This window comes from Bidens hawaiensis, unplaced genomic scaffold, assembly GCF_021521415.1.
Source record: "Bidens hawaiensis isolate Kalapana, Puna unplaced genomic scaffold, B.hawaiensis_p1.1 tig00021821_1, whole genome shotgun sequence".
NCBI lineage: Eukaryota > Viridiplantae > Streptophyta > Magnoliopsida > Asterales > Asteraceae > Bidens > Bidens hawaiensis.
Window position 1 is genome coordinate 258,341 of NW_027493383.1, and position 21,270 is coordinate 279,610.

Genomic DNA, 21,270 nt, shown 5'->3' on the forward strand with positions numbered 1-21,270 from the left:
TTACGAGTGATGCTACATAACGAACATGTATAGACACTACCATATATCTTGGTGATCGGTTGAAATGGGAATTCATGGTCGGGTTTAGTGCCTAATGTCTGAAGTATAACTTACAAATGCGATCAACAAGAAGCATCAGCCTCGCAATTGATGTTATCTATCGACCATAAATAGATAGTCCAACTGATGGACTATATTACAATTTTTTAAGAACTTATTGTCTAAAACCACAAAGTTTTATAAACCATCAAAAAGAACTTAACACTTAAGAAAATGTCAAAAGAGAAAACAGAAAGGAATATTGATTAAGAAAAGTTTAATCAAATGAGAAGTGACAAACTCTTTGAATAGTGACACAATTTTTAATCCTTGTTTTAGTGAAATATGTTTCAATGCAATTGTAAACTACTCAACTCCCTTGTTTATTATTCAAATGCTACTTTTTTATACCACTTTTCTTCTACTTTCTTGGTGCTAGAAAGTAGAAATAGTGTTTTTACTTTTTAATTTATTACAATGGATGTATCAATGGGAAAGTATAATCACATACAATAAACGACCGATGCACGGCCGGCTCATAACATCAATGGTTCAGCGGTTCACCCGCATATATAGTTTTTTTCTCTCCCTCACATCTATCCAACTTCCAAATGTCGAGGGTTCAAGTCTCTTGGTTATCAAAAGAAGTTGTAGGAGTAGAGTTAGAGAGTGTGTGAGTTGCCGTTTAAAAAGAAAAAAACCTACACAGACAATGATTCAGAAGTTACATTTTCATGCCATGACAAATCGAAGCAAGGTTGTGTTCTCTTTCACATTTCATCAAACATTTTCTTCTGGACCACCAGCGAGTCTCACATAACCATCATGAGGTTTTTCGACAGGAATGCACTTCAAAACAACTGCAATGGGCATGCTCACAAAACCTATTGCAATGCTGAGCAACCACAGGTCCCAATCTAGGGGCACAGTGCTTGCAAAAGTACCAAGAAACTCGACGATGATGATTTGGAAAACAACAGTCGAGAACATCACACCGATGAAGACCCAACTGCTCAACATTCCACGGAAAATGTTTATCTCGTTGATATCTCGGCTGTTTACTTCGTTAAATACCTACAAAAAAAATGTGCCGAAAAATATTTTTTTATTAAAATATATTTTATATCATCTTATTGTTACAAGTATAATTTAATAGAGCAATTTATGAGGTCTTTATGCATTTGAGTATTATACTTCATATCAAGTATCAACTATTTTGATCTGTAACTTTATTGGTTTTCAATTACAAACACTTAAAAAAATTTTTGAAATAAACTTATTTCAAAGGTTTATGAATTAAAAGAGCATTTTGGACAACTTTCATCTATATAAGCTGCTTTTTAGGGTGTCAACTGTGTCAGGCTCACGGGTTGAACTATTAAATCCGTGTCAAAGACACTAAAATCGTGTAACCGACCTGTTTAACCCATTAAGATAAATGAGTCAAACGGGTGGTCAGTCAACCATTTTAATTAAATGGGTCAAACTAAACACAACCCCTTTAGTACAAGGGGTAAAATATAGTAACTCAAAACAGTTTCTGGACCTTTTAAATTATAAAACTATACCTGACAGAAAACAAAGGTGTTGAATATGAAAGTATTGAGAATAGCAGTTGCATTATCTCCATGCAAATTCAGAATGGGCTTTCCAGCAAAATTCAACACAAATAGAATAGCCATCTGGTAAACACTTTGACCAATAATATTCCTCCACATAGTCTTTGTGATGAAACTTTCGGTTCGCAAAACCGGCTGTCTCTTCATTAGCCCGTCATTTGGCGGTTCAGTAGCCAGTGCTAACGCACCCAAAGTGTCCATGATCAGGTTCACCCATAGCAATTGCACAGCAGTTAAAGGAGCAGACCCTGAAAAACAACACACAAAAGTGTTTCAGGTCAACTTAACACCACACGAATTGTTGATCATTTATCTGGCCCATGCATTACGGGTGTGCATGAATCGGTTTGAGTAGCGAACCAAACCAAAAACCAAAAATTCCGTTTATGAGTTTTTGAAAATCATTCAGTTAGTTTTTTTTTCGGTTTTACCATTTGGGCATGAAATTTTAGGGCAAAAAGAAATTCGGCCCGCAATGATGAGCTTTGGCCTAAATCATTTTATAATTAATAATTAAAATTAATTGATTATTATACATTTGAGCTAAAGTATTTAGGTTATGCTATTTATTACATTCTTTTAAATAATTAACCAATTTAAAAGAAAAAAAATGAAATTCTATAAATTTGGTTCGGTTGACTGTTGGGCCATAAAGAAGACACAGGCGCGCAAGATGGAGGTCACAGAGATGAGGATGCTGAGGTGGATGTGCGGACACACTAGATTAGATAGGATTAGAAATGAGGTCTTTAGGGAAAGGTTAGGAATAGTTAGCATATCAGAGAAAATCAAGGAAGGGAGATTGAGATGGTTTGGGCATGTGAAGAGGAGATTGACAACAACACCAGTTAGAGTAGTGGAAAGCTTCATTGTGAAAGGGAAGAGGAGTCGAGGCAGGCCTAAATTGACTTGGGATGAGAGAATTAGACATGACTTGACAGAGTTGCAACTCTCTGAGGACATGGTCCAGGATAGAGATTCGTGGAGACGTAGGATTAAGGTTAGCGACTTCTAGGGGAAAGTACCTTGTTAGCTTTCTGTATTTAGGGTCTAATTGTCTAGCCTGGCTCCTTGTGGTTTATGTATATAGTTTGTTTGATGCTGCTTTTTGATTCTTATGCCCTATTCTTAGTATTCTTAGTAGGTTACAGATTCCTTGCTTTTGGTAGTTTGCTATCTATGTATTGCTAAGTGTCTTTGCTTGTAGGATGTATGTTTACTATGTTTACCTGTATGTAGCTTTATGAGCCGGGGGTCTCTCTGTAAGCAGCCTCTCTATTCTCACGGATAGAGGAAAGACTTGCCTAGGAATATACAGGGCTTGATTGATTGATTGATTTTTCTGTTTTACTTGCAAGCAAAAGCAAACCGAAATTCAGTTTTTACAAACAATAATGAATTTAGTTTTAAATCTTTTTGTTAATCAATAATTAATTGATTATTATACATTTGGGCTAAAGCATTTTGGTTACACTATCTGTTAAATTCTTTTAAATGCAAGTAAATAATGAAAATCCACAAATTTGGTTCAGTTCGGTTTTTTCCTGTCATATTTACATGCAAAACCAAAATTCGGTTTTTACCAAAATATAAAACCAAAGCGTCGGTTTTTGTTTGGGTTCAGTTATTTCGTCTTTCCTGATAACAGATCGGTTTTTCGGTTTCATGCAGATAAAGAAAAACGCACCTGTGATGCATGCAGAAACAAAGTTTATCATCAAAGCAACTATATTCACTGTTAACTGAAACTGCACAAACTTTTGAATGTTTATGTAAACTGCACGCCCCCATTTGGCTACTTTAACAATTGTTGCAAAATCATCATCCATAACAATGACATCAGCTTGTTCTTTAGCAACCTATGGATGCATGACACGTGACGTACCAGATTCAGAATTTAATATCGGAATTATTTGAAACAGAAAATAAGAGATGCCAAGTTACAAACCTCTGTTCCTGCTATCCCCATTGCAAATCCAATATCAGATTCGTGCAACGCGGGTGCATCGTTTGTCCCATCACCAGTGACTGCAACTACCTCGGATAAAGCCCTCAAGTTCTTAACCAACTCCAACTTGTCTGTTGGTGATGATCTGGCCATGACCTGCACATGTGGAAAAGCATGTAAAAGTTCAGTATAGGCAGTTAGATGACTCGGTTGGGCTGACCCGTTAACCCGTTGTTTGTCAAAATGGATTCGGGTTGAAAATAGGTTACTTTATAGTATGAATGCAGACAGGCCGAGCTGACCCAGAACCATTTTTTTGTCAAAATGGATTCAGGTTGGAAAATGATTACTTTCTAGCATGGGTGCAAATGGGTCGGTCTGGCCCACTAATCCCTTTTTGTCAAAATTGATTCGGGTTGAAAATGGGTTACTTTCTAGTACAGACTACAGAGTGCAAACAAGTCAGTCTGACCAACAAACCTATTTTGTTTAAATGGATTCAAGTTGAAAACGAGTTACTTTCTAGTAAGGTTCAAACGGGTCGGGCTGACCCACAAACTCCTTTTGTTAAAATGGATTTGGGTAGAAAACGGGTTTAACTTCTAGAACGGGTGCAAACGGGTCAGTCTGACCCACTCAATCTTTTTTCTTGTCAAAATGGATTCAGGCTGAAAACAGGTTACTTTCTAGTACTGGTGCAAATGGGTCAGTTAGACCCACTAACCTCCTTTTCAAAATGGATTCAAGTTGAAAACGGGTTACTTTCTAGAACAGGTGCAAACGGGTTGATTGGGTTGCTAGCACTTAGTTGTCTTTCTTGGAAAAAGTTAAGGTTATTACAGAAAAACAATATAAGTTAATATAACTACCAAAATTTTTAATGATGCAGGAGGTTGTATGCTTTAAAATAGACTTGGGCCTTTTAGCACATTCAACCAATTTTGAATATTTTAAACCCGTTAGAGACAAAACACAGACCGAATTGACCCATTCTGTAAATGGGTCAAAATTGCTACATCTATAATCCAGTTTCCATCATAAATACTTTTAATTATTTGTGTGATATATTAATGTGTTGTACCTGAATCAATGGTGCAAGTCTCCTCTTTTCTTGATCAGTTTTATTTCTAAATTCGGGTCCTTCAATAGCAACACCATTAGTAAGTATACCACATTCTTTCGCAATGGCTCTAGCCGTATTTATATTATCACCCGTGACCATACGCACAGTAATACCAGCATCCAAACACGTCTTAACCGCCTCGTTTACCCCTGGTCTAAGCGGATCCTTAATACCCACAACCGCAATCAAAGTATATCCAAAGGCAGGAATGTCTTTTTGCATATCAAACTCACCTTCCACATCAACATAAGCCAAACAAAGAGTTCTTAAAGCCTGATCCGCAAACTCGTTAATCACTTTTGTAACGGCCTTTGCTTTCTCTTCAGTCATTTCAACCGGTTCTAGACTCTCATCTATAATCTTGTCACAAATTTGCAATACTATTTCTGATGCACCTTTGCAGAATGCACGTATTTGCCCGTTAGGTAAGCGGGTAATAACCGACATATTCTTTTTTTTAGAATTAAACGGCTCCATTTTTAGTAGTGTAATCTCACTACGAACGGCACCAAAATCACCACCTAAAAGCAAACCAAATTCCAATATTGCTGATTCAGTTGGAGTGCCCAAAATGGAAGTTTGACCATTTGCACCTTTGACCACTTCAGACCCTGTACATTCAAATATACACTGTAAAAGAACGGTTGACACGTTTTCGTGTAACGGTACACGTTCTTTAACAACTTGTGTTTGACCAGATACCCATATTTTATCAACCACCATATGATTGGTTGTTAAAGTCCCGGTTTTATCCGTGCATATGCAAGTAGACGAACCCATAGTTTCACAAGCGGATAAATGTCTCACGAGTGCTTTATCATCCATCAATTTCTTCATTGCAAATGCAAGACTTAACGTTACAGCTAACGGTAATCCTTCTGGTACTGCGACCACAATAATTGTAACCGCAGTCGCAAAATAGTCAAGAATACTCAACGCATCACTCATAGTCCAGCTCGAAAAATCATTTCGCATCGCTTTGTCCACAAGAAACCTCACAATCAACACGAGAAAGGTCAACACTGCAAACACTAACCCGATCTTACCAATAATCGTAGCCACACCGTTTAACTTCACTTGCAATGGGGTCTCGGTTTCCCCTTCGTCACTTAACGTTTCCATTAACTTTCCCCATTCGGTTCGCGTACCGACCGCTGCAACGAGCATTTTGGCCGAGCCGTCTTGCACTTTGGTCCCACCGAGAATAAACGGTTTTTTCTCGTCTATATGCACAGCTTCACTTTCACCGGTTAAACTCGATTCATCGATTAACAAACTGTAACCGGATATGAATATACCATCAGCAGGAACTTGATCACCAATGGATAAATGAACAATATCTCCAACAACTAAGTCATAAATTGAGACCTTTTTTCGACACCCATCACGCGTTACTTGACACGATATCTTTTTCTTCTCTTTGTCTAAATCTTTAAACTGTAAAGATTGTCTGTAGTCACTAACAGCAGTAACTGTAACCACTAATAAAATACTTAATAATATTCCTAACCCATCATATAATCCATCTGGAAAGCCTTCGGTTGCGAGGCCGACACCAATTGATACGACACCACAAACCATAAGGATGATTAGGGTTAGATCATGAAGAGCTTCCCATACAAACATGAAGAAGCTTTTAGAGGGTTTTTCAGTGTATTTGTTGGCACCATAAGTTTCTTGTCTACTGGTCAACTCTGTTGACTTGACTCCTTCATCTATATTGACTTGTACTGCTTCTGCAACTCCTTTGACTCCACCAAGGGATCTTAAGATTTTCACATGGTAGTTTTGAACCATGGATGCAAGTTTGTCTGGATCATTGTGGAAGTCGGAAGCTTTTGCTTCTTCGGGATGGTGGTTTGCAGAATGACCAGCTGTGAATGTAGTTTTCAGGTATTAAGATCATATATAGGAATGTATAATTCAAGAAACATGACATCTTTAATAAGTGAATGACTTTAAATTTGCATAAAAGAAAACATTATAATGGGAGTCCAAATGTTATACAACAAGTGAACTTGCCTTCTAACTTATACAGCTTTACATATGTATATACGAATGTAATATCCGGCATTTGGGCGTATCATATGAAAGTATTTAGACTCAAATAAACAAAGATCAGTTTATGATTAAAGTTAATTATGTTGTTTACTAGACTATACTAGTGCAATTGGGTTTAGAAGATGTTAACTTATGTAACTAATAGAGTCTGGCAAGTTGTAGGATGTATCTTCAGTTGAAGTAAACATATGCACAGTGACCATATGCCAAGATTTGGGATAAAGGACTTAAAGCTGAATGTAGGTGTTAAGGTATTGATATGAGCCCCAACAGCCATTATAGATGTCTTAAAAGTTGATTATGGTTGGAATCAGTTGGAATGATCAACTAGTGGTGATATGAGTTGTTGATATGCTTAAGACTTGTATAATAGGTGTGGAAATATTGACTTCAGGAAGTCAACAAGGGGAAGAACTCAAGAAATCGAGAATCCTATGGGCGAAGAACGTACATGTATGGATTTTATGTGGTGTCATGAAATTCGATTGTATCTGTGATTTAGCCCTGGAGTATTAGTAAGGTTATCCTATTTGATCGGTGTATGGTATGCCAGGGTGAGTTGTGAATTAATGTTGACGTGATCACTCATGTATGTTATCATGTATACTCATTTAGCATTAGCTAATAAGTTGTTAATCATAACATTTGAGAAATGCCGGTTGTGGCTGTGGTTACAAAATATAGAGACTTAAACTACCATGTTTTTAAGTGTAGTTGTGATTTACGTAAATAAATAATTTATGTCTGATATTACGCAAGTTGGGTATCATGTCCACGTGTTCAATATTTGAAAAAGTTGGACCAATCTCTGCAGTAAAAAATCTGTATTGAGTCATAAAAATGCAGGTGTTGCAACGTAGCATACCATCAATAAACCGCAATGCTGCTCTCATAGCCAGGAAGGTAACCCGAAGACTATCCTGACAAAGGTGAGACATGAAAGAAATGAGAGAACATACTAGTTTGTTAGTTAGGATTAGTAAAAACCAAAAAGTAAACTAGAGTGAACTGACGAATCAAACGTATTGAAATCTTTATTTCTTAAATTTATTTTATTCAACATCGGCACTATCACTATTAATTATTAAAATCACTTAACAACTATTAAAGGTATTTTATAACCATTTTTGGAACATAAAATAAAACAAAATACAATTAAAACAAATCTCAGAATATTAAAGTTTTGATGCACCCCTGTCCACTTACTTTTCCAACTCACTTTCTGCATTTTCTGTAACCGAATCAACTAATATAGTTGAATGTGACAAGACCATGTTAGTGGTGCTCAAAGTGAAGGAAATTTCTAGGAAACTTCTCATATACATAAACATAAGTCATGAAAATAACAAATGGACCATTTGGGATGGTTGTTGATGTCAGCATGTGACAATATGAAAATTCAATACATATGATGGATCAGTTCTACCAAATTCTATCCAGAGAAAGAAAGGGTAAAATCTTTTTTAAGTTTTGAAGAAAAAAAAACTAGTTTTTGCCCCACATTATGGGTCCAGATGCTGGTGCGGATGGCATGACCGGTCTTAAGGGTGTGCGAGCCGCACCCTCGGCCGGGGTGCAATATATAAATATAATAATTCTTATTTACTTAAAATTATCGGGCTTAAATTTTTTTTTATTCATAATTCATTGGATAAAATTTAGGTTATTAGCTTATATATTTCTTACTCGTTAGAGCCTACGGACATTTTTATTTCGACTCGATCAAGGTATATAAATTCTCTCCGTAGCTGGTGGGTCCCAGTGCAACTTGCAAGAAACCATGCCGAAAATATTATATCTATAAAAGGGTGTTGCGAATATAATAATTTGAACCATTTGACTTTAACAATAAAGATTCGTTTTTTTTCTTATTAAAATAAAAATAAAAAACCCTATACCGTCACACAAAAAAACAAAGAAAAGAATATTAAAAAAATGTACACAGAAATTGACTAGATCTCTAATTATATTTTGAACAAGTTCAAGAAAACAACGATATTGAGACATTGATGTTTTCTTTTTTTTTTTCTATGGATTCCATGATAAGCACGACAATGAGCAAAGTTGATAGCGAGATATTATTCACTGGTACCGTTCAAAAAAAAGATATTATTCACTGGTAACCAAGAGATTATAAATTTGAATGTTACATATTATTATGCTGGCCTGGAGAATTCCTGAAAATTCAAGGGGCCGAGACGAGTGAAAAATAGCCCTCAAAATATTACTTACTCTAAAAGTACATACAATACATAATGATTAAAATTTAAATTATAGATAAAAATAAGTTCTCAAAATTTGATAGATATACTGGCCTAAAGAATTCTCGAAAATTCAAGGGGCCGAGACGAATGAGAAAATAGACTCAAAATATTTAACGCTATTTTAACGCGTATTTGCTGACATGAGCCAAGAACTTTAAACATATTCCTACTTTTTTTTCTTTGATTACCTTTTGGGCTTTTCAAATTAATCAGTAACTGAAGAAGCGTGTATCGACTTACTTGTATACGATCAACGTTCCTCGGGTATGAGTGTGCTATATCACCGATGGTTTTCCGAGATACGAGTTCTTCCACCTACAAAACGAACAGCACCGTGAGCTTACCCCTCAGAAAGGGACAGAGGGGTCCTCTTTGGGGTAACCCTCCGGTGTGAGAATCAGATATTGTAGGAGAGGATAATCAGGATGTGAAAATGAGTAAAGGACTTAGAATATATTTTCTTGCCTGCCCCCAACTGTGGAGGCGGCCTAGTATTTATAGTGCTAGGGTTTCCAATGATTTGGCTCAGACCCAATTAGGGCCTTTTTAGCCTCCCCTATTGCTTCGCGCCACGTGTATTTAGGACACCTGGTGCTCTTTCATTGATTATTCTCTGACCAAGGTATTTCACCTGACCCATGTGCCATCACGTGGTAGCACATGGGCTTTGCTGAGTTGTCCACCATTCATTGGCAGCTGTCAACCTCAGCACATTCTTTATTCCTTAAAAGATACCTTCTGGAAGGTTGTCTGATGAGCACAATCACGGTTGTCCTTATCCTGATTTGGATTAGATTATTGTCTCATTTATGCGCCTATCCTGGGGATGCGCGGGGTCTTCTCTTATTCTCACACTGAGTGTGCGCGCTGTGTGCATATGCGATATGCGCCACGCACAGGTGTTTCGTGCGCTTGCGCATAGGTTTCGGCTTTGTGTCTTCGTGATATCTTGATTTCAAACTTCTTATCCGTACTTTATGGGTTGACCCGCCCCGCTCGATGTTGGGGCGAGTGCATACCCCTTCAAGCCCCCCAGTCTAATGTGTTTCTTTTCTCGCGCGAGCGAGGTAAGGGAGATATTAGACTCAATGGTTCGCTTTCTTAATAGGGTTTGTCTTTTCTTTTTCATTTCTCATATGTGCGTTGCGCGAAATTCCATCCCTTTGGTTAAAACGAATCGTCAATGCACGTGGTTGGTTGGTGTTGACATGCATCAGAGGTGGAGGCGTTATGTGTCAGACCTTTCGTGTGCTCGAGGTGCTACAGTGGCCATTCATGTCTCCTCATACAGTGTCAGGAACACGTGTCGCGCTTATGTTGGCCTACGCCTGCGAGTGGGGGCGCGTGAGCGTAGGTCTGATTATTACTTGTTTCTCTTTCTCTCCCCTGGGCCTATAAAACCAAACCTTTTTGAACGGTTTTTTCTTCATCTCCATTGTCACTTTAGAGCTTTACTTGTCTTCTAACCCTTCGATTCAGAGCCTTTATCTTTGCTTCCGGATTCTGTGTTTAAACAATCGGATTGCTCTTATTCTGCAATCGCATGTCTCTTAACCCAGACACTACCGAGTCCCCCAGTAAAGGCCGTGTGAAGTCGATGGTTATCTCTAACTTGAAGAAGACCAGCAAGGGTATTCGGGTTGCCGAGGCTTCGTCGGAGGAGGGGGGAAAGAATAAAACGGCGAAAAGATGGGACGAGATCCCCTGCAAGTTGAAACAGCCTGAGCTTGATAGTCTCATTGCTTCTCAGGGTTTTCTCCCTGAGTATGGTTGTCTGCTCCCGGCAGCCGGGCAGACGGCTGCGGATCCTCCTGCCGGCTATATCTCTCTATATTCTCATTTTTTTACTCACTGTAACCTTCGTCTTCCGATGACAAGGTTTATAGGTGCGCTCCTTCGATTTTATGGGATTCACATATCCCAAGTTCACCCTTTTGGGTTGGTGCGCATGACTCATTTTGAGTTTATGTGCAAAGCTCAGCGCGAAGAGCCTACTCCTCGCCGCTTTCAATATTTCTATAAACCAAAGGTTCAAGATTCTTGGTTTTCGTTTATTCCGCGCAGTCAGAAGGTTAAATGCTTTACTGTCACTTTTAAGAGCCTTCATGACTGGACTGAGAAGTTTTTCTACGTCAAGGCTGGTGTGATTCCAATCCGCATGACTATGCGCGCGATCACTTCTGCGCCCGCGGATGACAATGTCCTTAAGAACCCAACGGGCACATGGGTTAAGAAGTTATCTGCTGAACCATCCCCCGCCAAGAATATTTGCGAGGAAGCGCTGGTGGGGGTTGGTATGAGCAAGAGGTGGACTGACAGCGAGACTGAGCCTGTCATCCGTGTTGATGGCTCAGGTGGGTTGTTTGTTCATTGCATTAATTATGCGCGAGTATAATTCGTTTTGCTGATATCACTTGTCTTGTTTTATGCAGACAGCAAGGAATACATCCACGCCGCCTATGACGAGCATACGGAGGGTGGATCTGCTGCGCTGAACCCTGGGGAAACCGCCTTTCCTGATCGTTTTGACGATATGTTTATTCCTGTTGACTTAGAGTTTTGCCTTGACAGCGATGTGCCTGGTAAGCCTTTGTATTTGTGCTTAGGCCCTTAGAATACCAAATTTGGTTTTATCATTTCTGTTGCGCGTATTGTAGATGCGCTCGCTAATTATGAGTTAGAGCCTGTGGAAGAAGAAGGGGAGGAGGCAGAAGCTGAAGCGCAAAAACTCAAGCGCAAGGCTAAAGGCAAAACTGGCGCAGGGGCCAGTAAAAAACAGAAAAAAGATGATGCCTCTGTTGCCCAGAATCTTCCTCCTACTCAAGTGAAGGGACTTGAGAAAACCAAGGGTTTTACTTCCAAATTTTCCTCGTCTTCTTCGCCTCAAGGTGTGGGCAATCCTCCAGTCCACACGAGGTATGGTGCTGCCACCTCATCTCTGCGCGCGGCGGACAAGGGAAGCGGTGCTGCGCCCCTGTTTCGTCTTCTCCAACAGGTATACTTTGTTTATATTTTGTGGTTTTATGAGCGTGATTCCGATAGAGTTATTAATGAAGCTTTGTTCACTCAAATGTTTGTAGAGCCGGCAACGTTGGTGGCTCAACCTCAGGCGCAGCAAGGTGCCAAGGCTATGCCGAAGGTTGTTTTGAAGTCCTCTGTTTTGCCCTCAAAAAGGGGGAAAATGGACTTCATGGCGATGCTTAATTCGCGGACTGCGGTGCGCCAAGGTATTTATTGCGCTTTGATTGTCTGATTTTTTCCTGTAGTTCAAGTCATGAATCATTTCTCCTTGTTGGTTTTTTCATAGGAATTATAGCTGGCACACAAGCTGCTGGTGGCACTGCTAGCGCTGGCGCCGTCAGTTCTGCTCCTGCTCCAACAAGTACTGAATCTCCCCTCATTGGGATCACTAAGGAGCAGGAGACTATTTTTCGCGCTGCTCTAACAGCGTCAAGACCTCCCTCACCTCCTCCTGCGCGCAGCCCTCCTCGTGAGACTATTTTTGATTCTTCCAAGTCGCAGGAGAAGAGACCTGTTATAGAGGATGATGAGGAGGTTAATTTTGAAAATTCTGATGGTGGCCGCGTAAGCCCTATAGCGCCACGAGATTTCGTGGCGCAGTCTTTTTCTCATGTGGCAGGCAGGAGCTCATCAGCTGGCGTTAATCTTTCTGCCGGTTCTCCCCAGGTATAAGTTTATTTTGCTCCGCTGTGCAGACTTCCAAATTAGTGTTTAGATAACTAAAACGTTTCTTTGCGTTGCTTTGTGTTTGTAGGGAGCCGATCACATATACCGCCCGAGCTGGAGTATCACTGAAGAGAGCTCATTCCAATCCTTGGGCGTATGTGAAGACTTTTGGGCTCACTCTGTTCCTCCAGCTAAAAGGAGGTTTCAAGAGGACCGCGTTCGCGTGGATTTGCTTAATGACCACCTTTTTGCTGGGTATGCGTTTTTTGCTGCCTCCCAAGAGCTTCGCAATGATTATATAAAGGTACATGATGCCCTTGCGGAGGCCAAGCAAGAGGCTAAGATTTCTGCTTGGAATCTTTCTGATGCCCGAGAGAAAGCTGAGAAACTCCAAGCAGAACTTAGCGAGAACCGGGCAAGTTCCAACGCTGCTTTTGTGAAGCGCGGGCTTGAGCTGCAAGCTGCGCGGGAGAAACTGCAAGTGGCAGAGGCAGATGCGGCCAAGTACGCGCGTCGAGCGCGTGACCTGGAGTTGGCAGTGGAGGCGCATGACCAAACTATTGCGCAGGTTAATATTGAAAAATCTTTATTGGAAAGTGAGGTTGCGCGCCTGAAGAAAGAGCTCGATGCTGCGCGAGCGGAAAAGAATGAAGCCTTGGCGGCAGCAGCGTCTGACAAAGAAGAGCTAAAACAAGCCAAGGAAGCTGTTAAGTTGTTAAACTCTCAAATCCCTGCTCTTGAGACGTCTGTTTCTTCCCTCGCGCAGGACCGTCAATGGCTGATTTCACAGGGTGTGACTCGTTGTGCTTATGCCATGAAATACTCAGACGAGTTTCAGACCCTTGTGATGGACTGTAATGCGGCGTCGCGCTTGGTGGGTCGGGCTGAGGGGTTTAAGGATGGTTATGAATATGGCATGCTAAAGAAGAATCCATCCGACTACCCTTATCAGCTCGACGCTGTCTGCGCTGACATGGCTGAGGTGGGGGAGAAGTACTTGAATACTCCAATTCCCATCCTTGAGCAGGTATTTTAACCTTAATGAGTTTACTTGACTTATTTTCATAATCTTTTGTACTTATACTGTTCCTTGTGACTTGCAAATAGCCGCGCTTGCTGACCAGCCCGATCTTGGCGCTTTAAAGAAATTACTTGATGAATGTGAAGGGACTGGTGGCAATGATGATGGTGCGGGCAACGCTACCTCTGCCAGCGGCTCTGGCGTGGCCAAAGGACCTACTCCTGACGCTATCATGACAGAAGACGACTATATTCAAGACGAACAGCTTGATTATGGTAAGTTTGGAGATGACGAGGAGCGGGCTGCGCCAGATGCTGAGGGAGGAAATAATGATGAGGAAGATGAAGAGGCTGATATTAACATAGAGACTTGAAAAGCCCTTCTTGTTTTTTTTTTTTTTTGTGTTTGTAGTTTTTACCTCATCATTTATAAATTTGTAAACTTCTATGTTTCGGAATGAAATTTTGTTTTTCCCTTATTCGCATCTTGCGCATTCCCAATTCATCTCTTTATATTGCATGTGTGTGCTTGTTGAATATAAGGTATGCTTACACATTGAAACTTGAACAAGGTTGTAAGGAAATTATTTTTACTTAATCCTTAACAGTTGTCATATTTCAAGTTATTTTGCGATATTCTGAATATGCTGACACGTGCCTTGGCATTTCATTATTCCTCTTTTGCGCGACGTTATCGTGCATTTATTATAGGGAATTATGAATGAGTTTTTTAGCCTTTACGTGTCAGTATGTGTTACTCTGCCTATATCCATTATAATCCCATGCGCGGCCCCGACCTGAGACCTTAACAACTATGCTTTGGCATGTGCTTTGCCTTAGTTGTGCTTAGGTATTTTTATGGTCCAGCTGCGCAATACGTAGGATGGATGCTATGAGTAATTTGAGCTAAGGCTCATATTATTGGGCTAAGGCCCTGACGTTTTAGAGTTAAAACTCGTTAACGCGTCTGAGCTTGAAGCTCGCGCATGTATGTTTTACTTCGTTTTATTTTTAGTTTGATGTCAATACAATGTTGTCATATTGCTCAAAATTAATAAAGGGAAGTGTGAAACATGTATGCAAAAGGTAATAGAACGCATATTAAGAAAAAATAGAGCGTATCATTATTCATAATGGCTTAAAAAGCCTTGATTACAAACTTGACAACTTTTACATGAAACATTTTCTAAGTTGTGCTGCGTTCCATGTGCGCGGGATCTTCTTTCCATTTAAATCTTTTAAAGCGTATGCGCCTTTTCCCAATTCTTCCGAAACTTGATAAGGTCCCTCCCAGGTGGGAGACATCTTTCCCGGGGGTATTGCGCGACTAGCTTCATTGTTCCGAAGGACAAAATCATTCTTCTTGAAGTGGCATTCTTTCACGCGCTGATTGTAGTATTTTTCTAGCTTTTTCTTGTATTTGGCTTCACTGATGATAGCCGCCTCTCTGCGTCCCTCAAGTAAATTGAGATCCAACCTCCTTTCTTGCTCGTTATCCATCTTACTCATCATGAGCACTCTATAGGATGGGCATCCAATCTCTGCTGGAATCATAGCCTCCGTTCCATAGGTTAGGCTGAACGGGGACTCGCCATTGCTGGTTTTGCTTAATGTCCTGTGCGCCCACAGGACATTAGGTAACTCCTCGACCCATGCATGGGACTCTCCCTCCAACCTTTTCTTCAGCCCATTCAGCAAGCTTTGGTTCGCGCGTTCCACTTGGCCATTCCCTTGAGGGTGGTATACTGAAGTGAAGACCTGATTGATATGCAATTCCTTGAACCAACTGGATATCTTCCTGTCAGTGAATTGTTTGCCATTGTCGCTCACGATTTCCATGGGCAGGCCAAAACGGCATACGATGTGGCTCCAAATAAATTGCTTCATTGCCTCGGCTGTGATTTTTGCCAGTGGCTTGGCTTCAACCCATTTTGTGAAATAGTCTACTGCCACTACCAAAAACTTTACTCGCCCTGGTTCTTGTGGTAAGGGACCCACAATATCGATTGCCCACTTGTGGAAAGGCCATGCAGAGGTCACCGGAATCAAGTTGTTCTTTGGCCGCATGGTATTTGGCGCATATCTCTGACACGCTTTGCATTTTTGGATCTCTTTTAACGCGTCCAAGTACATGCCTGGCCAATAGTAACCTGCGTTCATTGCCTTGGCGGTCACCATGCGCGGGCCAGCATTTATTCCACAGATTCCTTCGTGTATCTCTATGATCACATAGCTTGCTTCCTCAGCGTCTAGGCATTTCATGAGTGGTCCAAGATAAGAGCGTTGATATAACGTACCATCGAGCATTTCGTAGTTCTGCGACTTGTGTCTTATCTTCCTCGCCTGTGCGCGATCGTCTGGTACCTTTCCCTCCTTCAAGAATTCCATTATTGGAGTTATCCATGATAAAGGTGCTGTATGAATTACAAGAACAGACTTCGCTCCCACTGACGGGTTGCTCGTTACTTCCACCTTGACATCTTTGCCAAAATGATCGAAGCTGGTTGATGCCATCTTGCTTAGCGCGTCGGCAGACTTATTTTCACTGCGCGGAATGTGTATGATTCTGAAAAAGTCAAATTGTTCGGTGAGTTTCTTCGCCTGCTCTATATACAGAGGCATGGTGTTTTCATTGGCATCATAAAGGCCATTGACTTGTGCTGCTAGGTATGAATCTACATGAGCCTCTAGCTTTTTAACTCCGAACTTGTGCGCGATGCGCAAACCAGCCAGCAGGGCTTCATACTCAGCTTCATTGTTGGTGCTCTTGAAATCCAACCTGATTGGGTAAGTATACTCATGATTTTCATTGTTGGTGCCCCTGCGCCAGTTTTGCCTTTAGCCTTGCGCTTGAGTTTTTGCGCTTCAGCTTCTGCCTCCTCCCCTTCTTCTTCCACAGGCTCTAACTCATAATTAGCGAGCGCATCTACAATACGCGCAACAGAAATGATAAAACCAAATTTGGTATTCTAAGGGCCTAAGCACAAATACAAAGGCTTACCAGGCACATCGCTGTCAAGGCAAAACTCTAAGTCAACAGGAATAAACATATCGTCAAAACGATCAGGAAAGGCGGTTTCCCCAGGGTTCAGCGCAGCATATCCACCCTCCGTATGCTTGTCATAGGCGGCGTGGATGTATTCCTTGCTGTCTGCATAAAACAAGACAAGTGATATCAGCAAAACGAATTATACTCGCGCATAATTAATGCAATGAACAAACAACCCACCTGAGCCATCAACACGGATGACAGGCTCAGTCTCGCTGTCAGTCCACCTCTTGCTCATACCAACCCCCACCAGCGCTTCCTCGCAAATATTCTTGGCGGGGGATGGTTCAGCAGATAACTTCTTAACCCATGTGCCCGTTGGGTTCTTAAGGACATTGTCATCCGCGGGCGCAGAAGTGATCGCGCGCATAGTCATGCGGATTGGAATCACACCAGCCTTGACGTAGAAAAACTTCTCAGTCCAGTCATGAAGGCTCTTAAAAGTGACAGTACAGCATTTAACCTTCTGACTGCGCGGAATAAACGAAAACCAAGAATCTTGAACCTTTGGTTTATAGAAATATTGAAAGCGGCGAGGAGTAGGCTCTTCGCGCTGAGCTTTGCACATAAACTCAAAATGAGTCATGCGCACCAACCCAAAAGGGTGAACTTGGGATATGTGAATCCCATAAAATCGAAGGAGCGCACCTATAAACCTTGTCATCGGAAGACGAAGGTTACAGTGAGTAAAAAAATGAGAATATAGAGAGATATAGCCGGCAGGAGGATCCGCAGCCGTCTGCCCGGCTGCCGGGAGCAGACAACCATACTCAGGGAGAAAACCCTGAGAAGCAATGAGACTATCAAGCTCAGGCTGTTTCAACTTGCAGGGGATCTCGTCCCATCTTTTCGCCGTTTTATTCTTTCCCCCCTCCTCCGACGAAGCCTCGGCAAACCGAATACCCTTGCCGGTCTTCTTCAAGTTAGAGATAACCATCGAATTCACACGGCCTTTACTGGGGGACTCGGTAGTGTCTGGGTTAAGAGACATGCGATTGCAGAATAAGAGCAATCCGATTGTTTAAACACAGAATCCGGAAGCAAAGATAAAGGCTCTGAATCGAAGGGTTAGAAGACAAGTAAAGCTCTAAAGTGACAATGGAGATGAAGAAAAAACCGTTCAAAAAGGTTTGGTTTTATAGGCCCAGGGGAGAGAAAGAGAAACAAGTAATAATCAGACCTACGCTCACGCGCCCCCACTCGCAGGCGTAGGCCAACATAAGCGCGACACGTGTTCCTGACACTGTATGAGGAGACATGAAATGCCACTGTAGCACCTCGAGCACACGAAAGGTCTGACACATAACGCCTCCACCTCTGATGCATGTCAACACCAACCAACCACGTGCATTGACGATTCGTTTTAACCAAAGGGATGGAATTTCGCGCAACGCACATATGAGAAATGAAAAAGAAAAGACAAACCCTATTAAGAAAGCGAACCATTGAGTCTAATAGTTCTAACAAATGTTTTACATAAACAAAAACAAATGTAAAATTTAAAAAAGCAAAACATTTTTAAAACAAAAAGATTTAAGTTTTATCGGTGATTAATTGATTGAAACGGATAAACAAAGAAAAACACGTCAAACGAGCTAGATGAACTTAAAACAAGTAGAAGTGATTTTTTTGGTAACTCATGAATCCGTTATTAAAATCACTTTCAAGAAATTATATGATAAAGAAACCGGTACAACAAATGATCAAACCTAAAATAATTTGATTGATAAAAAAGTGGTAAATTAATAAAAGAAATTAGTGGAGCATATAATGGACCCAAAAATTAGGTGGCTTTTCTATATTGGTAAATCTTAGAATATTATGAATTATTGTGCTACCTCAATAATGTCTACCACTTGTGTATAAACATATATTAATCACGAAATATTCATTGTCAAAGTAGTTATTAATATAACAGAGAGCATTAAAAATATTAATTTCGTTCATATATGTTGTATACTAACTATTGGGGAAGGAGATCCTATTCCCGAAACTATATCTACCAACAGAGAGCATTAAAAATATTAATTTCGTTCATATATGTTGTATACTAACTATTGGGGAAGGAGATCCTATTCCCGAAACTATATCTACCAAAATATGACCACAACATAAATAAAAATGACTGAATTTTAATAATTTAAATTATCACCTATTAGCTAATTATTAGAGAGGAAGGGCATCCATGTGGGTAGGGTGTATGGATTCCAAACCATATGGCAACACCACCTCACACCATGTGGGTAGGTGCATGGCTTCATTTTATGGCAAATGTTTGTCACACAAAACTGATTCACTGTTGACCATTTACGAATTAAAATAAATTAATAAAGTTCTAGGGTACTTGTAGGTAGGTGTTGTTAGTAACTTTGTGATTTGTGGGTAATTAAGGGTAGAAATGATGTGACAGTACATGATTGACTAGCGCATAGGTAATACCCATGGGTGCCCATTCCCCTCTTATAATCTATTATTACATTTTGAGTTTTGACCAATGATAATCCTTTATTTCATTTTCTGTTGCCCTATCATAGATTTACACTTGACTTTCTCTCATAATAATGAATAGGACGAAATGAAGAAATATAGTAACGAAATGGAGTAAAAATCAAATATAAATTAAAATGTAAAATCTATTATAACTATGATCGGGATCGTTCTAGGCAATTTAAAGTATATGCCGAGATTATTATCGGTTAATACTTCTATACATAATGACATTAATTTTTAATGACAAAGGAAAGCACGGAAGAAAATAAAGGGAAAGTCGATAAAGAGGCCTTTTCAACACCCTCCAATAAAAAATGGCCAAATAAGTCAATGTTATCGTCAATTGATAGTAGGACCAGTTCACAATTGCATTCAGCTAACAAACTGATAAAACTTTACTAATTTTTGTTCACACACAGCAAATCACAGATCTAAAACCAATTAGTGATCGATCTAACTAACACGAGTGACTATATAGTGTGCATTTGAAGGTGAAGGAAGAGGAAGTGAACCTTGATTTCAGACAGTCTGTCATTATGAAGAGATCTCCTTTTGAGGTCAGCTACATGCCGGAATCTTCGCCGGTGGTTTTTGACGAGCGTGACGGCTTTCCGCCAGTTGCGGAGGGCGTCCTCCGACGGATGCTTGTGCGGAACATGAAACTCCTCCGATAGATAGCTTTCCACCATTGCTGGCTGAGAGTTGACTAGGATCGGAGCGAGAAAGGAATCGGAGGAGTTTATGCGAGCGGATGGATACAAGTGGAGGATTTAAGCATTAATAGGACAGGGCCCCACGCATTTAACTACAAGAAATATGTAGGAAATGAAATAAAGAATTGGCCAAAGCCACCCATTGATAGAAAAAAATAAAGACTAAAATAAGATATTTTAATTTCATACTTCAACTTAAAAAAAATTGTATCGTCTTTGGACGGGTGAGTTTTCTTTAGAACTGGAAACTGGAGACGTTTAAGGGCTTTGTACGGCTATTAGGTTGAAAATTAACGGAATAAGACTCATTGGCATCCATGTTGTAAGAATCTAACGGAATTAGACTCTGTTAGAAAAATATCGTTAGAGGATATTAGGTTGAAAATTGAGACTGTCTTGATATATTTCTTAAGTTGGAGTTAGAGCAGAGCAGTAAGTCAACATTGAGATTATTAAAATCCAATATACCCTATGTTTATTGCACTAAATCATAACACCTTACTTTTAAAAGGTCATTTGAGATTTGTCAAATGTTTGCTTAATTGAGTTGGATGCGTACAAATAACAGGTCTTTTGAAAAAAGTACTCATAATTAATTTTCGACATGAGAGATAGGAGACGTTTATCATAGGTTCACCCTACTCATCTTCTGATCCAAATAGAAGGAGCGTTAATTATGCTTTTATGCATATCCTCTCATAATTTCTTATTTGTTACTACTTCATTCAGGATGTGTCTTCTGCTCAATGCTTCTCTCCATTTCGCATCTTCGCCCCTCAATTTTTTTGTTTGCCATCCTATACCACAACCATTTCGCTATCCCTAAGAACCCGTTTGATTCACAAAATGTTTTTGGATGGAATTATATATAGCTTGGACCGAAAATGAAATCCTTGAAAAATTGTGTAGTGTTTTGTATGTAATTTTGATTAAAAAAAATAAGCGTTGGGATATTTAAATAGTTAGATTACTTAAGTACCCTTACACTAAAACCCCTATCTCATTCATGTCGGTCATCCTTCTAAGCCTACCCCGCTTCAAATAAACAAATGACAATTCCACATATAAATATACATTGTCTTTATCACTAGGGCGCACAGTAGGTCTTACCCACCAAAATCGAACCGAATGGGGCCGTATCTATTTAATTGTAAATGTCATACCCGCGAATCAACCCATTTTGTATACTCAGTCAGATTCCTAGGCATGCTTGATGGGTTTGTGAATCGCCTAGAACCATTGGAACCGATATTTAGG

At 40.2% G+C, this 21,270-nt stretch overlaps 1 protein-coding gene across 2 annotated transcripts; it reads right to left on the reverse strand.

Annotated features, from left to right (window-relative positions):
• Positions 1–393: 393 nt before the first annotated feature.
• Positions 394–20,029, reverse strand: LOC143564141 (putative calcium-transporting ATPase 11, plasma membrane-type). 2 transcript variants are annotated; one of them, XR_013140799.1, is made up of 8 exons: positions 19,813–20,029; positions 7,656–7,710; positions 4,688–6,603; positions 3,607–3,762; positions 3,346–3,517; positions 1,608–1,906; positions 501–1,113; positions 442–460 (listed from the first exon to the last, which is right to left on the reverse strand). XR_013140799.1 is itself a non-coding variant. In XM_077051507.1 (7 exons), the coding sequence occupies exons 1-7, from the start codon at positions 19,987–19,989 to the stop codon at positions 820–822; spliced, it is 3,069 nt and encodes a 1,022-aa protein (XP_076907622.1). In that variant the 5' UTR covers positions 19,990–20,029; the 3' UTR covers positions 394–819. The 2 variants fall into 2 exon arrangements, 1 of the variants encoding a protein (XP_076907622.1); XM_077051507.1 differs by having other exon boundaries at positions 394–1,113.
• Between the last annotated feature and the right edge of the window lie 1,241 nt (positions 20,030–21,270).

Excerpts from the sequence above, each read along its gene's own strand:
- LOC143564141 (XM_077051507.1), bottom strand. The coding sequence starts at position 19,989 with ATGGTGGAAAGCTATCTATCGGAGGAGTTTCATGTTCCGCACAAGCAT. Across the intron at positions 3,763-4,687 it reads GACTTGCACCATTGATTCAG|GTCATGGCCAGATCATCACC; the intron begins GTACAACACATT and ends CCACATGTGCAG. Across the intron at positions 1,114-1,607 it reads ACACCTTTGTTTTCTGTCAG|GTATTTAACGAAGTAAACAG; the intron begins GTATAGTTTTAT and ends TTTTTTTTGTAG.